Raw genomic sequence first — 25,826 nt, forward strand, 5'->3', positions numbered from 1 at the left:
AAAACAAGATTATTCAGGATACAATTGAAATTTTAAACAATCACTGCAAGAATTAGATTTAAAGCTTTAGAAAATAAGATTTAATGAGGAAGTGGACATTTCAATCAATTCCAAAATATTCATCCTTGTATATACAGAGTAAGAAAATTCTCATACATATATATATACATATATAAAATAAAACAAAAATATTTCTGAACAATTTTATAAATATGTAAAATCCAAGAAGTTAAAAATCTGTACTTTCTGATAGGATATACAACGTATTCAGTTGCATATACATATGAGGAATGTGAATTTCGCCTCTTGTTCTATTTACTGTTTCATAAGAAAAAATAAATTTTTAACTCCTTATGGCTCCATTTGTGGTCTAGATTACTGAACTGAATTCCTGGTCTAACGAATTCAATATGTAAATAAGTAAGCATGACAGTGAAAAGAATTATAACAAAGTAAGTAAGATCCACCAAAATATGCTTCGAGTATGTAGATCAGAACTACCAGAATGAAAAAAATGGCCCCTACTACTAAATAATAATAAAAAAAGGCTTCAGAGCAATGTGTTTATTCTACTAAATTAATACTGTTATTAGTGCTTATAGAATCACAATAGGGTAGTAACATCTTCCCACACCAGATTTTCTCACCTATCTCTTTATTATTAGGATGCAAATGTTTGAACACTCTCACTGATCTAGAAAAAATACTAACCTTTTTTTCCCCCAAATCACTCTTTTCAAAAGTTTTTGTATTTAAGGAAAGCCAAAATTAATTAGCACAAAAATTATTTATCTCTTTGATGATGTAAAGGGTGTTTGGCCATATTGCTGAAAATGAATTCCTTGGGATGCTGTGATCTTCATAACTTCTCCATTTAGAGTATCATCTTCAATTATTGTTATCAGTCCCTCAGCAATAATTGATGGGCTGGGAAAAAAAAAAAGTTATTTGAGAGTCATGCTATAAAAGAACATGTAAAAAGGACAAGTAAAGGAACTTAATGTAAATCTAGACATTCGAAAATTTTTAAAATTGGCATTTAAACTGCTGATTTACCCCGTTTCTGTAGCAGAGCTGACGTACAAATTAGTATAAGGATAATTTCATATGCAGTTCACTGTGGTCAATAGGTGCAAAATATGTTACATAATGAAAAATATGGGTGAAACAACACAGTCATACATTTTCCTTTGTGCAGAAGCATCTTGGAAAATAACTGTTAGAAACTAAGAAAGTGATAAAAAATATCACTTTATGCTTGTCATATTCTCACAGTCTGCTTTTGGCCTTTGTTGGCAATACTGTAATGGGCCAGGTAACTCTTAGATCTGATCCACGGTGGTTGCTGCTGTCAGTTCTTGGTCTGATTCCTATCTTGTTTCACTTGAAAATTTTGTGAAAATTCAGTAAAATTCAGTGCAAATTATATACCCTGTATCTCACAAGTCTGATCAAACAAATTCATGAGGGAGCTCCAAGGGCTATTAAAAACTAAAATCACTAAATTTAACTTGGGAATTTGATTTGGACTTTACTGGGAAATGGGAATACATAAGGGATATATCACTGTGAAGACGATGCCCTTAAAATAGCCTTAGATATCTACCATTTTTTCTTTGTATACAGGATAATGCATTTGATAGACTTTTATCAGAGGCAGCATTTCCCTTGTATTTTAATTTTGCTGAAAGTAATATTGTGTGTCTTTTTTCTTCATCAAGAAAGGGCAAAAACCCATTGTATCTGACTTGACTTACTCCATCACGCCATAGAACTGCATCATATTTTTGATCTCATCCTTGTATGAATAATATTGTCCCATATTCTCTTCTTTATCTATTGACTGAAGAATTGGTGTGTTGACAAATCCTGGACAAATTGTGTTCAGTCTTACACCGTAGTTGTCCATATTAGCAGCTAACTAGAAAAGAGAAAGGGTTAGGCATTTGTCATCAACATTTTAAGACAGCATTGTGTAAGTAAGTTTTCAAAGTATGAGATTTACCACGAAGTACTTTTGAGACTTGCTTAGTAAGGATATTTTGTTACTACTGATTGTTTTGTTTCAAAAACTAAGTTTGAAGCATGTTTTCTCTAGTAATCATGACAGATTATTTAAAAAAATCCTACATTTCTTTTGTTAGGAGAACAATTTTACAAGAAATCAAAACTCTTATTTCTGTGCAGCTGTTTTTTTCTAATATTTTTTGTTCTTAGAGCTCCTAGCATGTCATTAACACTATTCTAGGGGGATAAATCTTCTAAGCAAAAACAAGAAAAAATTTTCCCAAAGGTAAGCTTCCAATCTTACAGGAACATATTTAATTAAAAGAAAACTCTGAAATAAATAAATTTAAGATTCTGTATTTACCTCCCTCACATCAACAGAAATAGGATCTGTTCTCTATCCCTACAACTGTAATGCTAAACATTTCTAGTTGCTCTGTTGTACTTGCCAAGGTATGAATCTATCACTGGAAAGTCCCTGTGAATGGATTTTTTTTCAGGAAGCAGCTCAGGAACATGATGAAAGCAAGAAGCACAAGCTGTTCTGGCAGTGGTAGGACCCCTTGTTTGAGGTTCTACCAAAGTGTGTCTGCAGCAAAGAACTCTGATCAACTTCCAGGTATGTGTTGAACGCTGGATGAACTTCCTTAGCAATAGCACAGAACTGAGGAACTAAACATGATATATCCAAGAATAACCATAACTGTTAAACACTGCATTCTATTTATTTTAACATTTAGCAGGACTCCTTTCAGGTATTTTGTAAGTCACATGTCATTTTCATGGTATGGTAGCCTGCCCTTTTGGTCTGGGGAAGACAAGAAACTGAAATCCTAGATGTAAGGTATCAGACCTCCCCAACATCAGACTGTACTGCCTTTCCTGGTAAATACTGTAATTCATTATGTTTATTATTCTTTTTTCCTTGCCATTCTCATGTTCTTTAAAGACAAAATTTCTTCTGATTTACTTTTGTGCTTAGATGGGGATATTAATAATGAGAAAACAAAAACGGAGACCTAAGTGTTATGCTCGTGATGTGTTTAACATGGTCTATGCAACACTTGTCCATACTATTCTCTTTATATTAATCTGAAAATTAAGTTATTTGTGTGGAGATGGGGGCTTAAAATATGGATAGAGTATTCAAAGTATAATTCCTCGTGATTTGTTCTGGAAATCAGATTGGAAATCTTATATGAGTAGACTATCTTTAAGATTAATTTATGAAAGAATAGTCATAGTTTTTCCCTCCAAATTATTTTATTACAGTGCTTGTTCAATTTAACTTGAAAGTTTTGGTGTCAGAGGCTGAGACTTACAATACTGCCATCTTACATGTCCCATCCTGAATATGTCATTTTGCATTTTCAGAGTATTAAGAGTAGGTAAGAGTAAATGATGTGTGCAAGTCACTTTTGTACACTTTAGTGCCTATTTATCGTAAAAAAAGTCATCAATCTTACTTAGTAATAAGGAAAGCAAAATATTAAATGACTGGATGGGATTCTGAAAAAATATTTTTAAAACTTGGATTAGAACTTGGCTTTTGGACTCCTCCCACTGTCCTTAAATTACTTTGCAACATCTTCTCTGCTCGCCAAACCTCAAATCAGTCATAAACACACATCCTTGGATTCCCTTTGAGAAAGGAGGGAACCTCCACTGCTTCAGACACTTTGTTTGCTTTCAGATAATTAGTTCCAGTTGTGTGGCTCTAGAGAAGGAACATGAAAAACTTCGGCAAGCTCCCAAGGAGCTGCTGATAGCCTTTTGGAAAATGCATACTTACTGCTACGGACCGTGTGAATCCAATTACACCATGCTTTGTAGCACAGTACACAGGCTGGAATGCAGCAGGCATGAGTCCTTTAAAATAAAAAGGTAGCTGAATAAAGATGTTGAATATTCCTAATTTATGATTAACTTAAACACACATATAGGTCTATAGTGTAAAAAATCTGTGGTAGATTTATAAAGATGCAACAAAATAGATTAGTAAAAATTTGCAAATTATATTTTGTAATCTGGGATAGCCTGGGAAAAAAAACAACAGATGGATAAAAATGCGCAGTCAAAAGGAGAGTAATAGAAAAGTGTAACTTTTAAAAGGAAAAGTTGTGTCTATGGACAATGACGTACAAGAAGGGACAGGATCTGGAAGAAAACACTCAAAAATGAGATTTTTGAGCCATCTTCTGTGAATCAGTAAAGTATTTAAAATATAGTGAGGAGCAAAGTATTTTATATAGGCTTTGATAGCTGACATGTAAGCTGGACACCTGCAATCATTTATGGTGTGTTCAGGACGGAAGTGTGGGAATAGGAGAAGCAAAAAAAAAAATTTCTGCTAACTCTGTAAGCCTTTACGGTCAGAGTGGGAGAGCACAACATTGTTATTTATAGTAGAGAAAGAAGGGAAAACAGGTTTTGGAAGAAAAAAAATTTAATTCTAGTAAGACTGAGTGGATGGCAAAGAGCTAGTCAAGAAGAAATGACAGACCATGAATGCATATTCATTTCTGCCAATTATGCCAGCAATTTCTGGCCAGCTCAACTGGACAAAATCTTTACTGTAGTTCCACCTGAAAAATAGGCCCTTATGAACACCTACTTCAGCCTGTCCAAAAATAAGATGATAAAATGTTTTCCTGAATGTGTCATTGTAAAACTGCATAGTAATTTTGATGTCTTAATGTTTGATTCTAATGGAAGTCATCCCAATTAATAACTCACATATGTTTTTTTCACTTTTCATATGTCGTATCTTAAAGTGATACATTTAAAGATGGATGTGATTTTTCTCAGTGGAGATGAAAATCCACTACCTAGCTCTAAGTATGGATTTGCCAGAAAAATGATACATGCCAGACTTGCATGGACTCTTTGCTATGGAATCTATTTTGTCTGAAAGAAAAACTTCCTAAGACAGCACGAAGCTCTAATTACCCACCTGACAGCTTCAAGGTTTTATCTTGAATTAAATGCTGCCTTGGTGATCCTGTGAAAGCAGCACTGTTCAATGGTGGGAAATGAAGAATTTAACCTGTTGGCTGGTTGTTCTTTTTAATTTGTATTTATTTGCTTAGCTAGGATTAATGTGTTATGCTTCTGCTTAAAAAATTTATGAAAATGGCTTTTGTATTTTCTCCTGTGGGATGTGATCACAACACAGCCTTAATATTCCTCTGTTTGTTGACTTTTGATGATCAGCATTCGTCAAATTTTTTGAAATATTGGAATATGAGTACATTAGAAATAATACAGTATTATTAAAAAAACCCCTCTTACGTACTTTTACATGTTTTAAATAAAGGAAATCCTAATTAGGCCAAAGCTAACAGAAATAAGACAGACAACATAGACTGGGAAACAGGGTGGAGTAATTTAGAAGTAATTTTATTTTTAATTTTTTAATGACAGTAAGACAAATTACGTTTTACTTGAGAGGCAAGAGAAACAAAGTCAAGAAATAAACAAAGGAAGGGCACAGCTCCCAATAAAGAAGTGGAATAAAGTTCAAAGATTTACTTAAATGCCAAAGACAGCAGGAATAACTAGGCAGGAAGAGAGGAACAAATAGATTTTTTTTTTAATTTTAAACTAGCTCTTTCCTAATTGAAATTATTATTTTTGCTGAAGTGGAGAAACAAGAAAAAAAAATAATTGACTCACTTTCAGACAAAACATCTAAGAGTAGTTTTAGCATCCTTCAAATAAAACAGTAACAGTCTTGCCTCACTTTTGTTCCTGAGTTCAGTACTCAGAACCACAGTGTGGGTTTTCCAGATCTAAGCTACTTTCCTGCCCTGGGAAGAGCTGGGCCCTTGTTAAGGGGTGTGTCCCAGCGACTCTCCTAGCAAGTATTTTATGATGAACCACTGGGTGACATTGAGTCTGCTCTGCCTGCATAATATTTATTCAATCAGTGAGCTGAGATTAGTTCATAACATATTAGTTAGGGCATTCATTTGTTAGAAAATCTGGATTCTATTTGCTGCTTCCATGATTATTTAATTATCTTATGCAAAGCAGAATGGCAATGAAACAGACTGGAGAACATCATGCACAATATAATGGGAGGAAGAAAGGGAAGGTGTTTAAATGGTTGGTGATGGATCAGTGTGCCTCTTGAAAGTGATAAATCTGGCTTTCAATCTCTCTTAGAAAGGTGGGGGGGCAGCTATGGCTAGATTTTTCTCTGTCTGGATGTTGCTGCATGATGATTTGCAAATGATTTTGTGATGACTCAAGATGCTCTTTAGTTTACCAAAACCAGTGCAAGCAGACCAACAATAACCCTGTGCTCCAGTGTAAACTGCTCTTTTTTATTTTCCTCAGCTCTTGGCAGGCTGACAGAGACAACTCCCACACTTGCTTATACTCTAGTCCCCTTGTTGTTAGAGTGTCAAGATCACTCTACCATCAAAGACATGGTGTCAGGCATCTCACTACAACTCCTTATTTATCATGGTCAATAGTTTCAATAACCACATCTCGAGAAATTAATACTGCAGGTGGAGAATTCTATCAACAAGTTTGAATTTTATCAGTAAGCTTTGTTGAAACCAGTGTTTCCTTTCATTCCACTGAAGAACTTTGATGAAAACAGAATTAAACATTTTTCCCCATTTACACTTTCCCACTGAACACATGTTGCCCTCAGAGATTTAAGTATATCTCTTTCTTTTAATAAGATTTATTAGCCTCTTTACTTTTAAGTTGGACTTTGGCCCTTTTGGTTTTTCTCCCTGTATTACCCCCATGATATCCTTGTAGTCTTCCTGAGTGCCAAAACGAAGGTGAAACAGAAATCGTAGCAAAAATTCTAAGCTCTGCCATTTCTATGACTTCTTTATAGTGAACTGGAGTCTGAAGGGAATAGCTTCTAAATTTTTTAACCTCATTCTGGTAGATTCTGCTCAGCATTCTTCTTTTCACAAAGGGGAGGGATCAAAAGCTATGTCATGATGCTGAACAGAAGCACCAGTTGAACAGTCATTGACACTTCTGCTCCCCTGTATCACGGTGATAGAGTCCTTGCTTGGTGATGTAACCATATGATTAGTTTTTTTCCTGTAATATATATAGGATCTGGTGTGGCTAGCACAGGCTTTTCCCATGAGAATTCTTCTTGTGTTTTATAAATAAAGATAAAGTTTGGATGTTATTGGAACAGTGTCCCAGAACTTGGGCAGTGCAGGCCTGGCCAATCAGGCCTGGGGGAAGGCTTCTGACTGACCAATCTGGGTGACTTTTGAAAACTCTATATATACAATGAAATCAAAACAATAAAGGTCATTCCTTCTTGCCACTGAGAATGGTGCTTTCTTTACTCTGCTAGCTGCTCAACAGCGACAATCTGGTCCTACAAAAGCCTGTTTGCTGTAAGAGGTACTTTAAGTATTTCTTGTGGCTGAAGGTTTCAATAGAGGGAGGACAAACTAGCTGTTTGCGGAATCTGAGTTCTTGAAGTTGGGTGCAATCGACCCCCCGATGTAGCTGTACAGCAGAAAGGTATTCAGACTCACTACACATTGAACAGCCTCTCAAAAAAGTAACATGATACTATGCTAAAAAATTCCAACACTTTTAAACCCTCTGTGAATATTTTGACTTTTTTTTTGTCTGCTAGAATACAGAAAGTTAAAAATTCAGTTTCACAGAATACCTTCTTAAAAATATGAAAGCCATCAAAACCAAAATGTGTGCCTATACTCAAATACCTTTCATCCTTTAATTGCAAAAAGTGTAGAGGTACCAGCCACCACAAGGCAAACGACAATGTTAAATTTAGTAACTTAAACAGCCTCTTTAGTTATGCTTTCTCTGTTGCTTGTAACTATTCCATTGAGCACAATTAAAGGTACCATTTCTTCCTACATTTCTTCCTAGAACATTTTATTCCTTGAACTTGAAAATAAGCTTATTCCAATACAAAAACCTGCAGTCATTGGAATTATTTTTTATGGAGCAAAGTTTGAAGTAAAACACATTTCTCATTATCTCAGTTTAGAGGAATTTGTCTTGATATGAATGCACAAATCCAATAAAATTAGATTTTGTATCTTTGAGACATGGTTGAGTGCTTGCTGCACATGCTCACGTATTTCTCTCCCTCTCTTACTTAGTCCTGTCCTGTGAAGAGACTAAAGAAAGCAAGACTCAGTACTGGATAGACAGGGTGGACGCTCTGGCTTTAATCCAGCTGAAAGAACACTTCTAAGCATCCACTTCATAGAAATAATTTAAGTAGTTCTCTGTGTATTTGGAAATGCAAAACTGTAAGGCTTAATTCTGTCACTAGTCCAAATCATTGGCAAAATTCCCATGGTGATGTACCTGTAGCTAGTTAATGTGCAAAGGAAATATTACTGAATGCCTCATAAGCACTAAATACAACCCTTCTCATTGCTCACTTGCTCATTGCTCATTTTCTTTCCAAGCAAACAGAAGATTTGCTGTCTGTATCTTATAGGGAACTTGGACAGTGGGAATCAAAACCACTCAAAAGCTTAATGATCAACAGAAGCTTGCTCTAAGAAAACACTTGAAGGGGATGTTAAGCAAGCCAATGGAACTTTGCCTTTCATATATGGAATAAACTGCAGGACTTAGACCTTCAGACTGGAGAGGAGAATTAGAGTCAAAACCACAAATAACAGTAAATAAATAAGCAATAAAAATTAGTATATGTTAGCTTTTAAAGTGTGTTTTTCCTAATGACCTTGGAAACAATTGTTAAATGCAAGCCATATAAAACCAAACAAAACAAAGAAACTTTGTTTTGACAAACATCCATAATCATCACAGCACAACGTTATTGTAAAAAAAATTAAGTAGATAAATGCAAACTTAAATCAAATAATTTAAAAAAAGCACTTATAAGCTCTTAACAAACAGAACAGCCAAGCTTTTAGGTCTTAAAAACAAAATAATTTTGTGCTCATTTGAGACCAGTTAGAAAAGGAATCAAGCTGCTTACTACCTCTACCCTTTCTTAAGCACTGCATGGGCATCAGTGTTTCTGTGAAAATGTTTAATCTTTTACTCGTGTTGATGAACCCTTGCACTGCAACAGCAGTTTCCCTCAGGTTAATTTGCACCCAATACAATGTCCATTTCAGCCTATAGAGATAAACTTACTGGTGTCAGTCTGCAAGGTGTTAGGCAGTATGGCAAATGCTGACTTAGAGGTACATGGAGGCTTTTAATAAAGAACCCCTCACCCATTTGACATATATGCATATATTGAGTCAGATCCTCAAGATCTATATGCATTATGTCAATAGGGTGAACTGGAATTTTTAATCACAAAAGCCAAGACAGAACACAAAAATACTCAGAACATCCACACCTATCCACAATCAGTACTATAGCCAGCGTTGTCTTAACTGGCTTTTTGTTGTTAAAACACATAGGAATATCCCGGAACTAAATTACTATAATTTGGTAATCTGCACAGATACAAAAAACCCCTCTGATAATCCAAGTGTAAAGTAGCATATCCATTATTTTTCCCAGCAAGTCTGACAGTAGAAAGAGGAACCAATCTCTCCAAACAAAAAAGAGCGAAAGCAAGTACTTTCCCACAAATTTTTTGCAGAAGTTTGTCAGGTGACTTCATTCTCCATGTACAGTTTCCCCTTCAGCTGTGCTTTTTTGCTGTGAGCCCAGTCACTGCAACACTGAGTATACCTACAGGAAATGATGCAGAATTCTTCCTCACAACTTGACAGCATTACCCCCAACTGACTTAGAATCCATGGAATTCTGTTTTTATACCAATAAATTGAAATACAGTTATAGCATAGAAAAGCAGTAAGCAAAGAAACACTTGGTTAAGCTTAGTGAAATATGAGTGTTAATATTATGACCCCTCGAGTACAGGTAGATGACATCTGAAAGGACTTGAACACAGAGTGGACGTGTGACAGTCTTTGTTAATAAAAGTACGTACAGTCTAGCCTTAGGTACTCCTACAGCTGTGTTCCTGTGGAGTTGAATGGACGAATTTACGTCATGCTCAAAATTTTAAATGCAAGACTGATGGGTTAGGAAAATTATTGATTCATTTCTATTGAACTGTGTTTAGAAAAAGCAAATGAATGTTGTGGTCATTGTGTATTCTTTCTGCTGCTGTGATGTAAACCAGGTCAAAATAGTTGTAAACAGGGAAGGGCCACAAGAAAGAAGAAGACTGATAAGCATGATTCATTTACTTTAGAAAAAAACCCAGCAGATATAGTTTATGCAGAAAATTTTCTCACCTGCCAAGGATGAGATATTAATGATTACTCCTCCATCGCCTCCATTTCCTCTTCTCATATATTCCAGGCCGAGGTAGGTTCCTCTAATCACAGATGTCTGGTAAAGACAGGAACGAATTATTGCAGATACTCAAAGAATATTTGAAGCTATTCAAAATAATTAACTGAATTATTGACGTTATTCAAAATATCTGTTGTGCTTCTACAAACTGAAACTTGCTGTTATTGTGGTGCCTAGAACCCGTATTGCTCTACCAGTGATCTTATTTACATTTTGAAGATTATAAACACAGATGCTCCACAGTATTGCAACTGAGTAACTTCAGAACCACAACTGTGATAGACAGAATAGCAGTTTACTAATTTCTCTTAATAAGATATAAATAATCTAACTAAAATATTGTAATGCGAAATAAGAGCTGTGAAGAAAATGAAATAAACAGTAAGTAAATAATTTATAGATGAAACACATGCATTATCTAAACATATAAGTGGCTGATGAACTGATCTAAATCCCATCATTTTTCTTGAGACACCCTGTTCTATATTGTAAAAAAATACTGATCATGTCTGAAGATAACATTAACTCTTAAAACTGCATTTGGCTAAATTAACAAGAAATTCACACTATTTAAGATTAAGTACCATGATATATTTCTGGTCCCAGGATTAAAAATTTGTATTATTTTCTGACTAAAGTTACAGGAGTTTTACCACTCCTCTCAAATGAAAGTTAGCCCACTCAGGCAAATATAGATAAGGTAATAAAAGCATTCTAAAAAATGTGAAGATTTAAGACCTGTATCATCTTGACTCCTTAAAATCTGTTTTTGAACTCTACTGCAGTCAGAAATTCTGCTGAAATTCCTCTCACTGAACTTCAGACTTTTAAACTGAGATGTCCAAAGAAACACCAAGCCTGGGGTTACCAGCCTCCTGGGTGAATGATGAGACTTTTTCCCACAAAGTCACTTTACCTGAGAGTGAAACAAACGGTAAGTGAAAGGCAGCATGTTGTGGTTTGAGGGATGTTACAACAGACCTTACTCAAGAGTGTCTCTGCCCAGCCCGGTTCAGAGCTTCAGTGCACCAAACTCTCCTGGTCACTGTGCTCTCACTGGCCGGGGAGCCATAAGGCTAGCTCTGGTTTCTCTGGTCTGCTACCGCAACCAGAGGTGATAAAGGAGGCGAGGAGAGTCTATGCAGAATGTTCATGGAAAGGTTTATTCACGTGGCTGCACCAGAGGACAAAGACCTCCCCTGGTGCACAGACCATGTGCATAGACCACATGTGCATAGACATGTGCGCCCAGACACAGGTGAAGCATAGACAGCAAGATGGTGGAGGGTGACGGGTTTTATAGGGAAACAGAGAGGGGTGGGGACAGCACACAGGCCCAGTGACCTCTGGGTACAGGGGAGGTACAGGGGCAGAGTTAGAGTACAGGAACCCGAGGGAGTGGCCAGGGTCACATGGGGTGGGGAAGGCAGGACAATAGGTGACAGGTACACTCATCAAGAAGTGGGTGGGTGGGGAGCCTGCAGCTATTATCACAACAGCAGCAGACAAGGCTCTTGGTGGAAGATAATAACTTCAGAGAAATGTTCCAATATTACTGCATTAGTGATGAGTTTCATAATTTCTTAGCAATTATTTTAGATCTCCCTGTAATCATTTCACATTTGCTTTACAGTTTCTACTTAAAATGGAAAAATGCATTGAGACACTCTTTTATTCTTATGGGAATGTTATTTCCACTTTTACATGAGAAATCCATTTGTATTTTATGACTGTTCAGTGCTATTTATTGACCCAAAAAAATTAAGATGCCCAAACGATGAAGTGTGCATGATTATTTCACTATTTTTGACCAGAGAAGATCTCCAGAATTGTGAATAATGGAGACAGAAATTTCTCATATAAAAAAAACCACAGTGAAAACTCAGTATGTGCCTCAAATGTACTGGACAGTGACTACAGGAACTGGAGAAAAAAAGAAAAGCTTTTAAAATCAGAATGTGAACTATTTTTCTGCCACTATCTAAATGCCTAAAACAAAACTGGAATAATTTTGAGATGGCTATTGCCTTTCATTTTAATTTGCTGGTATTTTTAGACACACATGTTATAAAATATAAAGCAGTATTTCTAATTAAATTTCATAAATCCTTCATCCTTTCATAATTTCATTTATCCTTTATACTTGTTGGTTTTAATAGGAATTAGATTTGGAAGAGTGCATGTCCTGATTTATTAATATCACTTGTTCATTTTTCAAGTAATGTGAGGCTGCCCATTGACTGAGATAAACCAACCTGAGACGTCATTACCAAGTTTACTTTGGAATCTTGATAATGAATCAGCTTTTCTCATTTTCTATAGTAAAGCACTTAGTGAGATATTCTCACTAATAATATATTCTCAGAATACCTATTTTTTGGAACACTGTAAAACTGCACAAAATATGAGTATTTCAACATTCTGAAATAATATTTTAAATGTTTCCTAAAGAAAGAATTCCCATAAATAGATTTTTTTTTTGTTTGTTTCTTTCCTGGAAACTTTTGTTCAAGCTAACATATTTAAAAAAAAAAACATTTTGAATTATTAAAAAAGGATGCTGTTGATTAAATCAGAAACTTATACAGAAACTTTCCAAAGAATTCTCTTCAGTGTCTTGACACATGCCAAACTAAATCTGATTTCTCTTGCACGTCCTGGGAAGTAGCAGAGCCCTTATAAAGGTTAATCTAGTACTGTTTAATGTTGATTGCCACATGTAGGTTTGATTCATTAAAATGAAGATTGTTAATGCCCAGTAGTGTTGCTGTAAGATATACTTATTCTGAACATAAACTTACTGGCACCTCTACTGAAATTAGATTTGGACTTAAGAGTGGGGTGTGTTTTTTAAATATATATCTATGATAGGCTATACAGAAGATATTTTAGAAAGAAAGGGGTTAATGCTCTCTTTGGAGAGCAGGTGCAGGTCCTGTCATGCCCTGGAGCAGTGGCTCAGCCTGCTGAGCAGAAAAAGAGAATTCCATTTATTATGATTAGAGAAAATGAATCAGTTGAAAAAGGAAGTAGCTTGGAGCTCCTTAAAGGCTTTTCTATTCCTTCTAATTCACAGAGATAATAGACCTAGATGAGTCCTTGGCCAAACCACAATTATAAACCAAGAAAAAAGTGGGTAGCTTGGCTGTCCTGTCAAAATTACTGTATTGTTCTATTTCTCCCTCTGGAATCCATCAACTCAGTATTTCTTCAAGTGACTGGAGACATGTTGTCCTTTACATTAATGTACTGTAAGAGGTGGTGTTGAACATAAATGCAGACTTCCATTTGGATGTTGCCCCTTATACCTGCTATAGCCTTGCAATCCTTACCTGTGATCCTGGCAAAAACCTAATTTGAGTGTGGCTGATCTTGGGTGAAATGGCTGTTTATGATGTTTGGGCTGATAAAATAAAGAATTCTGCAGATAAACTCTGAACCACATACCCAGGGTGATAAGAGCCTATCTGTCTGCACACTCAGCAGATGGCACTTTTCATCTAAAGTAGTGTGTGATGGATTTCCCACTCTCTTGCAAGAATACACCTCTCTCCAATCCTCTCACATAAAAAATTATGTTTTCTGCACCCAGTTTTTTGGTTTTGGGTTATGACAAAAAATCTCTGTAATTTCCTTTAAATTAAATGAAAGAAACGAAAGGTCATTTCAGATTGTGCAGTTTCCAGGTTGTACTTTTAAGACTAATAATTTAATCCCATGTTCTTAATAAAAAATAATTCATACATTTTCTATGAATCAAAAATCTGGGAAAACTAAATTTAAAATTACCTAATTAAGAAAAAGCCTAAGTTTAAGATGAAAATATAGTGGGAGGCTTTGTACAAGAAAGCATTCTATAGCTGATTTTTTTACAGTTCCTTTATTTACAACTGCATTTAGCTGAATGGATGTTCTTCATAAACATGTCAAGAACAAAGTGTATGAAAGTACTCAGATTTGTAACTAAATGTAGGTAAATAAAAAACTGGGACAGTTGACTCTTACCTGTTTTTTTTGTCCTGGCTACGGAAAACTGGCATCAATAGTATCAATAAAGTCAGAAAATAATTACTGTCCTTCTAGCTGTTGAAAAATATGTGATCTCAGTAACACTGCTATTTATTTTCTCATCAAAATACAGTGTTTTACTATAAAACATAATGAAAATGGGCCATCAAGGTACCCTGGAGGTCTGAGTGTGCTCTCAAGAAAGGCAATTTTACCCTTCAACTGACAGTGGAAAATTTAGGATTCTTTCAAATAAAGTTATAGTTGTGAGTGTGGGAATATCTCCTAGCATTAGTTTACATAAATTACACATTTAAATTAGAGGAGATCAGACATGCTGAAGTATCATACAGTAATATGCCCAAAATGGTATCTAACAGCATGGTAAACATGGCAGAATAATTGTGCAAATACTCAAAATATTTGCAGTTGCTTTTGAGAATAACATATCAGTAATCAATAACTTGTTTCTTAAATAGCAATTTAGTTGCCAGTGTCAAAATCAGAAATAAAATTTACAAAATCTTTGATTCTTCACTTTTCTATGTGTCCTTTGGCTGTATAGCTCTAATTCTTTCATTCCAAAAGAAAATATTTTGATATTTTGAAATTCTAATTAGACATAGTGTCTTCAGTAGAGTACTAATTAATTTTTTTCTGCCTTTAGGAGCCAATGTCAGCCAATGCGTACAATGTTCTTGTATTCCAATGTGTACAATGTGTACAATGTTCTTGTATTATATGTAAGCTGTTATACTTTGTGTTTCATTTTAGATTTATCTATTTAAAAAAAAAAAGTGTTCTTTGGTGAGGGTGCCCAGGACATCATTAATCATCAACCCATTCAAGTGACAAGTGCTTTGAAAGTAACTTAGCACAGAATGCTTTTTTCCTAATGTTCCAGGGCAGTTGTCCCAATGGACATAGTTTCTATAGTTTCTAACTTATTTAATAAGGTTTCCCTCTCCACCTCTTGTCTCATACATCTAGTACTTCCTGCTGAGAAAATACGTCAGCATCTTCAGTGCTGAAGGTGAGCACTGTATTGCTACCAAGGTGACATGGGAATATGAATTCCTTTGAGAAAACAAAATGGTAATCAGTCCTAACATTTCATGTAGGTTCCTGAGCTAAGATAGTTCACTGCTAGGGTTACTGAATGAAAATGAAAGAGCCACAGACTTGTGGTTTCATAAAGCAGGTTAGTACAGAGATGGAATTTGACCCAAGATCATTTGCCTTTCATGCAGTGATGTTGTAAATTGATGGCTATCTATAAGGAAACATTTAAAAGTTCTTTGTGAACTGTGTAAGACGAACTTCAAAAGTCTGACACTAAATACTGTTTGTGACACCCATGGAAAATTTTAGCATTCTGCTGTTGAACAGGAGGGTGGGACTGATTTTTTAACGTAGATTTTCTAGGACGTAGACAAAATGGAGGAAGCCTGCAGGTCCCTTGGCATTCCTATGTATAGGTTAGTTTGATTGCTATATGAAATGATATTGAAGGCTCTTGAGTGTGAATTTCCAGCTCAAACTATGGAAAACAAAAAATCTACAGAGAAAGAGACAGAAAGGGGAAAGGAATATGTAGTAGGATTTGATAATTTGCTAGAAGTCAATAGCTTTTTTAAAAGGAGGGACTGAAACACTGTGTTTCAATTTTTGATTGTGCAGTTTTCTTTACTTCCCTCCTCCCCTTCCACATGCCTTCACATTCCTGAAGGACATTGGAATAGTATTCCATTTTGAAGAGCTGGGCCTATGTTTTTGGTTCAAAGACATTTGCTTTTCATTGTATTTCAACACTGGTTACTGTAAACGTACAATAAAACAGTAAGCTAAAAAGTTCATTGACTTATTGTGCAATTAAGTAAGTCACTGTGTCCTTCCTAGTACAATATAAACCACAAAGATAATGATACCTATGGGCTTCTTTACATACATAGAGAATTGATCCTTGTGCTACTAATTCAAGGTAAGTGCTGCTTTTCACTTTTTGGCCACATCTCTCCCTAGACACTTGATCCTCTGACATCATATTATGCTGAAGAATAGGTAAGTAAGCCATTGAGGTAGCCACTGATTGTCAGTAAGTCAGTCACCTATGCCATTTTATCTTTTACAGATAGCACTGTTTGTTTTGGTTTGTTTCTCTGCTGGTGGCCCTAAGAACCAGTGACTGCCTTTGTCTGTATTGTGGGACCTGGGGGTTATTTCCAGCTGCTGAATCCAGCTCTGTGTCTTGGTTACATTACTTTGGGATGAAAGTTTGGTCCTTGTCATTTCTCCTGGTACACTGGGAAAGGCCAGAAAGGTGTATGGACCAAAAGAAGGTTGCAGCATATTCCCAAATTATTCCTTTTATGGCTTGCACAGTGGAATGGCCTTGTGAAGATCATGAAGTCTTTGTCACAAAAATAAATCCAATTAATCACTTCTGATGTTTGCTTAGTTACCCTTCTGGTTTCTGCTGGGACATTAATTGGCATTTTGAGGAATAGGTCCTTACTGATAAGCAAACAGATTGATTTTGCAGGTTTGCTAGTTGCTGGAAGAGGTATTTCACCATGAGCTATACTGTAAGGAGTCACACATAAATATACAGTAGTGCATTATCTTCTCTGTAGTTCAAATCTAAGTATTTTGCAGGGCAAACCACAATGGTGGTAGACTTCCTTTTAGCAAAGGACTTTTCTAAATTCATGGAAATTTCTTACTTCTGTCACATAAAAATGAATAGATCAAACTCATGAAAAATGTAAAAACTCGGAATTGTTGCATATTTCAACGTTTTGCCTAGTAATGAAGGATAAGACTGTCATGCACCTGAATAAATTTTATGTGTGCATATGAATTCTAATTACCTCTAGGCAACAAATACTTGAATCCTATATGACTGGGTTTTTTTTATGTGCCCAAGTTGTGACCTTTTTTGCCAGAAAGTGTTAAAATGTGCAAAATCATCACATAAACAGGAGATAGTTGTGATTTTGCTTTCAATTTTTTTCCTAATTTCATGTGGGGGATTGATTTAAATATATAACAAGAGTGTTCCTTTGTATGAGTATCCCTAGTTGAAGCTGCTGTTGATCAAGCTGGTATCAATCAAGTCAAGAACATGAGATTTTGAGTTTTGAAGTGAGGAATAGGTGGCATTGCTGGAATACTTCACTAAAAAAGTAATAGAAATATTAATAAAGTAAGGGAAAGATGGATGTTTAGCACAAAATGTAGCAAAATGGTGCAAAGTACTGCAATAGAAATATAATTTTAGTAGTCGGTACTCCATACGCCTTCTCCCCATCTTAATCAAGTTGTCTTTTCTTGCTCTCAGGAAACTAATGGATAAAGAAGGTCTTGTGCTTTATTCCCTCTATCTTCCTTCCAAACTAAGTCCCACTTTTTGAACCTTCTTCTTCATGCTTTCTCAAGCAGTACTATCAGAAAACTTTCCTTACAGTCCTTTAAAAACATTCCTGAAGACCAGCCGGTTCCGTGAACTGTTTTAGCCGTAAAGAACACACCCCAGATGTGTTTGTTCTGATTTATCTTGCTCTGTACTGCTCCACTTTTGTACTTTGTACTTTAAACTGGGGCAGGGAATATTTGTTGTATCAATATATAAATGATATCACTAAGACAACAACTGGCACATAGAGGGGTTTTTTCCCATTTTAAAATGAAAAATATGTATACACTGTGTATCATACTGTGTGGGTATAGGAATTATTTCTGTTCTTAGGAATAATGCAAAGAATACCTAACTATCTTACATGAGGGAAATAGAGACATTTTAAAATCATGTATTTCATATACATTTTGCTCCTTTCTACAAGAAACAAAAAAAATATTTTATAGAACCAATCCATATAAGATATTATATGCATCAGCTATTTTTCTTCCACTGTTATAATTAAAAAAACAAGAAGTATGAAGTTTATCTTGTTTTATGGAAATTACAGTAACTAAATATAAATGTTTATGGAAATAAGGTAGGTAGTTTCGCTCCATGTTAGACAGGGAAAGAATAATCAAATCAATAGGTGAGTGGAGATATTTGGATCTTAGAGCAGCCTTGATTGAACCCACATAACTGTAATGCTACTCTCTCTGATTGTTCTAGATGTTCTTCCAGTCACCACCGTGTATTTATTAATTTTTTGAACATTCAACTGTGTATTAAGTCATTAGGACATTTATGGTGAGCTTACCTATACAATAATGTATAAAATATATAACATTCCCTTAAAAATAATAAAAAAATAGAGCAGTATGTTGACAGTTAAGCATGTAGGTTTCTAAGAGTTGGATTTCAGATTTTCTGCTGCTTGAGACACGGTCTGCTTCCTCTCAATTACTTGCAATAAGAAAAAAAAAATAGAATAATGGAATTGTTTTGATTTGAAAAGACTTTTAAAATCACGATACCCAACTTTTAACCCAGCACTGCCAAATCCACCCCTAAACCATGACCCCAAGCCCCACATCTATGGGTCCTTTAAATACCTCCAGGGACAGCGGCTCAACCACTTTCCTGGACAGCCTGTTCCAGTGCTTGACAACCCTTTCAGTGAAATTTTTCCTCATATCCAATCTAGACATCCCCCAGCACAACTTCTGACCATTTCTTCTCATCCTACAGCTTGTTACCTGGAAGAGGAGGCTGGCCCTCATCTCATTACAACCTCCTTTTTAGGTGATTGTAGACAGTGATAAGACTCCTCTGAGCCTCCTTTTCTCCAGGCTAAATACCCCCAACTCCCTCAGCTGCTCCTCACAAGACCCTTCACCAGCTTTGTTGCCCTTTTCTGAGCATGCTCCAGCACCTCAATGTCTTCCTTGTAGTGAGAGGCCCAAACTGAACATGGGATTTGAGGTGCAGCCTCACCAATGCCAAGTACAGAGGGACAATCACTGCCCCACTCCTGCTGGGCACACTATTTTTGATACAAACCAGGATGCCATTGGCCTTCTTGGCCACCTGGGCACGGCTGGCTCATGTTCAGATGCCATCAACCAGCACTCCCAGGTTCTTTTGTGATGGACATCTTTCCAGCCACACTGTCCCAAGCCTGCAGTGATGCATGGGGTTGTTGTGACCAAAGTGCAGGACTCAGCACTTCACTGTATTGCAGCTCAGACAATTGGTCTCGGCCTCTAAGTCCAGCCTGTTCTGATCTATAGAGCCTCCTGACCCTCCAGCAGATCAACATCCCCACCCACAACTTGGTGTCGCCTGCAATACAGTAGAAGGAGGTTCTCAACATCTTCTGTTTGAAGCTCTTGGCATTGAAAAATTACTTGGACATCACTCTAGGTTAGGATGTTTACTTAGACAATAAATATCCTCAAGATTTGCTGATCAGAAATACCTTCATTTTTTGAGCTAAATTTAAAGGTAAATCACAATCAAACATATTTCTCACATGGACTTCAATATTTTCAGTGATGACTAATTATTGGTGCTTGTAAATTTGACAGGATGGCTGCCTACAGTAACTTATATCCTGTGTTAAAACCAGGCACAAAAATAAAGAGAAATAAGTCATCTAGAGCACAGTCTTCTTTCAAATTCAAAGGATCTGTACTAATAAATACTGATGTTGCATATAACTGAGAATGACAGACTACTGTTACATCATGATATGAAGCTTCCTGATGTTTACTTTTTTGTGACATTTTAGAAATGAAAAGGAAGAAATACATGTACTTAAGTCTTGAAGAACATACATAAAAGATAAAAAAATCAAAATAAAAAAATAAAAAAAAGATATTAAAAAAATATACAGAGGTGCATTATATAAAAAAATTGAGAAAGGTGTTATAAAACTACTTTTTTTCCCAAATGCCCATTTTCTCATTAATTTTTCTATAATTTGTCTCACATACAGCTTGTGTTACTTGTCCTGGAGTTAGTTAGTTTGTTTTTTTTTGAGGAATTAGGATTTAAAGATCGGTACCTTTGTCCTTAAAAATTTCAACAAAAACACACCTAATTTTCTTATTCTGAGCTTTCTTGTTGCATGAGAAATTTCAAATGAGAAAACTCCACATTTCCCTCTTCAAAGCCTCTTTATGCTACTTTCTTTGCAGCAAGTATGATTCTGGTGTGACTTGTTGAATCACCATTGAATTAGGATTTCACAGGTGGTAGAATACAAGCTGGTCAGAATTTTATTAACCTAGAAATTTTTTTAATGCTAGAAAGTTCTTTCCTTGGAGCTTAGATATCCTAGAGGTGTACTCTAAATTAAAAAAAAAAAATTCAAATGAGAAACAGATCTTGTGGCTTGATCTGATGAGATACCGGATATTATCAAAGAACTGATAACAGTTTGTTTGAAAATTAACTTTTCAGTCTTGTTGAATGTACTGGATTTTAGCAAGTAAGTGCCCTTAAGTAGTGTTCTCCTACCAGTGATGATGGTGAAGTGGCCTATATCAAAAGCTCAGCTTTTATGCTAGCATGGTTGGTGAATAGTGTGGAGCTCTTGGTTGAACAAGCTTTTTTGCAATATCAATAAATGGCAATTTATTCTCTAATGCAGGCCAGCTGAGCCTCACAAGTAACTAAAATATTCTAAAACAGTCATATAAACACATTAGCCTACTGTAAATGCAGCTCTACTGTCTTGGGCAGTCAATTCTTACACCTATTTGGGATTTCATTGGATTTTATAGAAAGAGAATGTTGTCTGGTGACAGCCTGAGCACCTCCACACAGTGCTGTATATTTTGGATAGACAATTTTAGGGACCTACCACACTCTCAGTTATGTGGTGATTATTTCAATAGCTGTACTTACCAATTCAATAATTAAAGTTCTGTCACCTGGCACAATCTGTACAACCCACAGGCTGTTAACTGTATTCCAGCATTAAATACTGAAATATAAACAGTGAAAAGAGATAATGCTTACCAAGTTAGTTTGTATAGTGCTTTCCCAGTCCTTCTCATTGTTCACTCCAGCATTATTAACCACAATATCCAGCCTTCCAAAATGTTCAATTACTTTTTTGAAAGCACCTATAGTAAGATCCAAGAGTGAAATTTCTTAGAACTTTGGAAAGTAAGATATAAAATACAGTGCATACATAAAAATGCATCATTTATTAGTCTACAAAAATGTCTTCATTATTTTCTTAAACATTAGTGAGCAACATGCATTTAAATTCTTTAACATGAACAAACATTAGATATATTCAGGGAAACTGGAAGGATTAAGGTAGCATAGTTGCCTTTTCATTCAGTTTTATAGTGTCTGATAACGGGAGCTAATGAAAGTTCTTAGCACCTATACATTTTGTATTAGATAGGATGTTTGGCACCCCAATTGTATAAAATAAGCGTTTATAGCTTGATTTGTAACAGTTTGTTATAGCCAGTGAATTCAAGATCTGACACCATCTATTTTGATTGAAAAATAAAATCTTCATGTGTTCAGAACAAATTTTGTCATTTAGTCCAAATTTAACCTAATACACAATTTTTATTTAGTGAATAAATGATAGGAATATTTCAGCTACAAATAATTCATCATGATTCTTGTTTAGATGTATCTATTTATGGATAAGTTGTTATATATCCTACTTGTAAGGTACCTTTAATAATGTGTTTCTCAAATCCAAATCTTCTTTTTTCTGAGGATAAAAATAGTGACCTCTCTTCCAAAGAATTTCAAAATAAGAACTGGGAAACTTCCACAATGACATTGTGTTCTCCCAGGTGACAGTGTTAGAACTGAGATAAAAGATGTGTATGGAAAAACATGATGATGTCATAATGAGGAGCAAACTCATCAAGCCTGACTCTGCTTTGACAAGATAGTTGGATGAGATAACTTCCAGATGTTCATTCCAGACTGAAATACTCCAGGACTGAGCACATTATCTGACATGTATATATAGCTTGCTTGTTTTCCCCTCTAAATATTGTTCCTTGTCACGAAATATTTACTATTATGTAAACTAAGACACCTGCCCCCATATTGTTTTAAAAAAAATATTGTTTAAAAAACCATTGGTGTTTGACTCATAATCTACAGTATTTCACGTATACCAAAATTATGCTTGACAGACCTTAATGAAATCCCTTCAATGAAAAGTGATCCCAGAAGCATCTTCCTTCTCTGATCTTTAGTGCTTGGCTATTCATGTCAATCAGGTGCACAGCATCAGCTTTGAGACAGCTACCTTTTTTCTGCAGCAGTTGCAGGGGTCTGCAAAGCTTTTCTTGCACCAGCCTTTTCTTTGCCTCAGTGCTGCAGGTACATCATAGTCATCATCTCGTCACCAAAACAAGAGCTAGGCAGCTGATGGGACAAGTTTTACTTGTCCAACTGCCTTTATGGTAAAGATTTTTCTAATATTCTTATTCCATACTAGAATACTGTAATACTACTAAACCTTCTAGTTTTGTCTGTCTGCCTTTTTGGATTTTCTTATATTTGCTGCCAATTCATTCTCTGGTTTCTCAGCTTAACTCTTCAGTGACTTCTTATTTTTCCAATTCCTCATCAGCAAGGGCAAATGAAAACCTTTGTCTTTATTAGAAGCAGAAGTGATTATTTAAGTTATTTCCAATGAGTAAAATAAATATAATTTGAATTCTCACTTAGCTTCCAAATTTTGGAAACAGGCTGATTGCCTTTTAAACCCTCTCTAAACAATATATTTCATCAACCTAATTCTTAATAGAATCTTTCAGAACCACCACAGATAATAGTGATTTTGCCAATTATTTATTAAATTTATGCAGTCTTGACTAATTGTAGTTTTTCATTTGCACATTGAGAAAAAAAGCCAAATGCTTTTGCTTATCTGTGTTTGGAATATTTCTGGTAAAAGTTTATCTGCCTACAGCAATCCCATCTATTACCCATCTTCAAAAAGAAGAAACTCATTATAAATTCTTAGTAAAGTTGTCACCCACACATCAGTATAAGCTGATTTATTCCTTTCTTTTCATATGGAGAATAATTCTCTCTTTACATTGCACATTAATTAGTGCTTATGGAACCATAAAAATTAAAAGCAGATGATCGTAAGAAAAATTGAATGGAGAAGCAAAAATTAAGAGGAAGATCCATTTTAAAGGCAAGGTAAGAAAAACAATGCAAAGTAAGCACAAACATCAGTTATAGGTGAGCTTCCTAACTGTCCCTGGAGGGCAAAAGTAAATGCATGGTGATTTTTCAGAAGTGGGATGAGATAGGAGATTTTTGGAGGAGTTTCTGTGAAAGAACCACTAGAGAAAAAGTAGAGGCAAGACTTGAAAGTCGGTTAAGCGGATGATTTCTTACCCATAAGCCTCATGTACTTACAAATACTAGTTCTAGTACTGAGATTTGCTTCCTACTGTAAAGGCTAAATTTAAAAAAGGAGGAACTTCATTCACGCACATGACCTTTAACATAAAGCACAGGACCTGATTCATCTAATATGACTTTTTAACACTATGTGTGAAATTAATCTAAATTTGTTAAGTAGCAGCTTACAATTAAAAGTGGAAAAATACGAAGAAAAAAACCCCAGCAGTTAAAAACAAGCAAACAAACAAGCAAAAAAACAACATTAAACCAACCCAGAATCCCCAAAGGATTGTAAGGCACAATTACAAATTTATGGTTAGAAATCTGCAGCAGGATTAATACAATGATCAGAGAGGCAAAGCAGCAGCAGCCGCCTGTTCTTACTCTCTTTGCGAGAACCATTTCCAATTCTACTCTGGCTGCTTTATTCTTACTAACTTGGTTCCAAAAACTCCCCCGCTGACCTGACCTACTCAGTCCAGCTCCCAGTTCACACCCTGTTGCTCCTGCACTTGCCTGGCACTAAAGAGAGGATGAGTTGTGGGAGAGCAGGCACACTAGAACAACACCCGTGCAGCAGCACACGTTACTCCTACCCCTAGGATGCTTTTTCTTGCTCCTTACTCCTCCCACTTGGAGAAAAAAGTTAATGATCAACCTCGCTGATGGAAACTTTGCTGATTAGAGCAGATCCCGGATTTAAATAAAGTCTAGCATCTCTCTTACAAACAGACAATGTAAAACTACAGAATTAGGAATAATCATGCTAGCTTGGAACAGTGGACAAGACTGCTGAATTCTGGAGTAGCAGCAATGTTTTCTAAAAGAGGAATGGATATGCTCAATGATCACTGTGGAGCAAGTGACCAGTGAAGTGAACAAAAACAGAACTAAAACTGTTCACATGAAGCCTGGCAGAAATGAATCTGGGGAAAGGGCACTGACAAAAGAGATGTCAAGATCTGAATCTGAGTCACTACCTATGAATGTATCATTTAATAATGACACTTTAATGAAGTGATGTGCTTGTTATGAAATATCGTGAAGGTACATCAATGTTATGTGATACTCTAAGAACTTAGTTAGGGAACACTGTTTATCCACTAAGTGAAAACAGAAATGCAAATCATTCATCAGGGAAGCTCCTTTCATTCCATGCATCTGCAAAACGTGTGTGAAATGTTATCACCCTACAGTCAACCCCATGATAAAGTAGCGTGCTGCTTTTTGCCAGTTCTGCTTTCAGCTATGGCAGCACCCAATGAAAGTAAGTATATGGAAAGAGCACTGTAACCCAGTACAGAATTTATTACTCCTGTGACGAGGGAATGCAGCTTGGAATCTGTAGTGAAACCTCATAAAAAGCAAGCCTCAGCTTTATAGTTTATATGTAATTACTCATAAAATAGCAATTATCTTCTGCAGAGGCTTTCATGCAAAAATATCACACACAACACTCAATGGAAATGACTTCTTTGGCTTTTCTTTCGGATGTGCCAAGGAACAAAGTGAAATTGTGGTAGTAATGCCGGCAGTAATTTTTCACATCTGTACGTACAGGAACAAATCGTTTTTGAGCGAGTGCCAGAGCGAGGGGAAGAGGGCTGTCCGCCAGAAGCCTCGCTGAGCGCTCGCCGGTGCTGAGCGCTCCGTCCTACCTTTCAGCTGCTCCTGGTCCGTCACGTCGCACTGGATGAACACCGTCCTCTGCGCCTCAAACTGCTCGTCCAGGGCCGCCTTGCTCTCCTGTCCGGCCTCGGAGTTGCGGTCCAGCAGGGCTACCTAAGCGCGGAGGGAGGAAAATGAGTGGCGGGCTGGCGGACGGACAGACGGACAGGTCTCCCGCCGAGCCGAGCCCCGGGGGCTGCCGCCACCCCCCGCCCGCGGGTGCCGGCTGGGGGCAGAGGGGAGGGAAAGGGAGGACGCGCTTCCCGAGGCTTACCTTGGCGCCCTTGCCCAGCAGCGCCTGCACGAAAGCCCTGCCGATGCCCTGCGCCCCACCGGTGACCAGAGCCACCTTGCCATTGACGTGCATGGCCGCCGCGCTCCTGCCGCCCGCTCCGCGCCCGCCGAGCCGGTGCAACCCAGCGCGGTGTCACCTGTCCGCTTTCCTTTCTCCCTCCTGCCTTCCCTCCTGCTCCTCCTGCCGCCGCAGCGGCTCCCT

The 25,826-nt window shown here is 36.6% G+C and overlaps 1 protein-coding gene across 1 annotated transcript; it reads right to left on the reverse strand.

Annotated features, from left to right (window-relative positions):
* Positions 1-52: 52 nt before the first annotated feature.
* On the reverse strand, positions 53-25,826 carry HPGD (15-hydroxyprostaglandin dehydrogenase). The gene is made up of 7 exons (XM_085058695.1): positions 25,605-25,826; positions 25,321-25,444; positions 21,272-21,378; positions 10,278-10,374; positions 3,800-3,876; positions 1,758-1,921; positions 53-927 (listed from the first exon to the last, which is right to left on the reverse strand). The coding sequence occupies exons 1-7, from the start codon at positions 25,695-25,697 to the stop codon at positions 789-791; spliced, it is 801 nt and encodes a 266-aa protein (XP_084914821.1). The 5' UTR covers positions 25,698-25,826; the 3' UTR covers positions 53-788.

Source organism: Lichenostomus cassidix, chromosome 4 (genome assembly GCF_008360975.1).
Source record: "Lichenostomus cassidix isolate B80296 chromosome 4, HeHo_3.0, whole genome shotgun sequence".
Lineage (NCBI taxonomy): Eukaryota > Metazoa > Chordata > Aves > Passeriformes > Meliphagidae > Lichenostomus > Lichenostomus cassidix.

Coding starts and splice junctions, on each gene's coding strand:
- HPGD (XM_085058695.1), bottom strand. CDS start 25,697: ATGCACGTCAATGGCAAGGTGGCTCTGGTCACCGGTGGGGCGCAGGGC. Junction 25,445..25,604: donor TGCTGGGCAAGGGCGCCAAG/GTAAGCCTCGGG, acceptor CTCCGCGCTTAG/GTAGCCCTGCTGGACCGCAA. Junction 21,379..25,320: donor GGACCAGGAGCAGCTGAAAG/GTAGGACGGAGC, acceptor ATCTTACTATAG/GTGCTTTCAAAAAAGTAATT.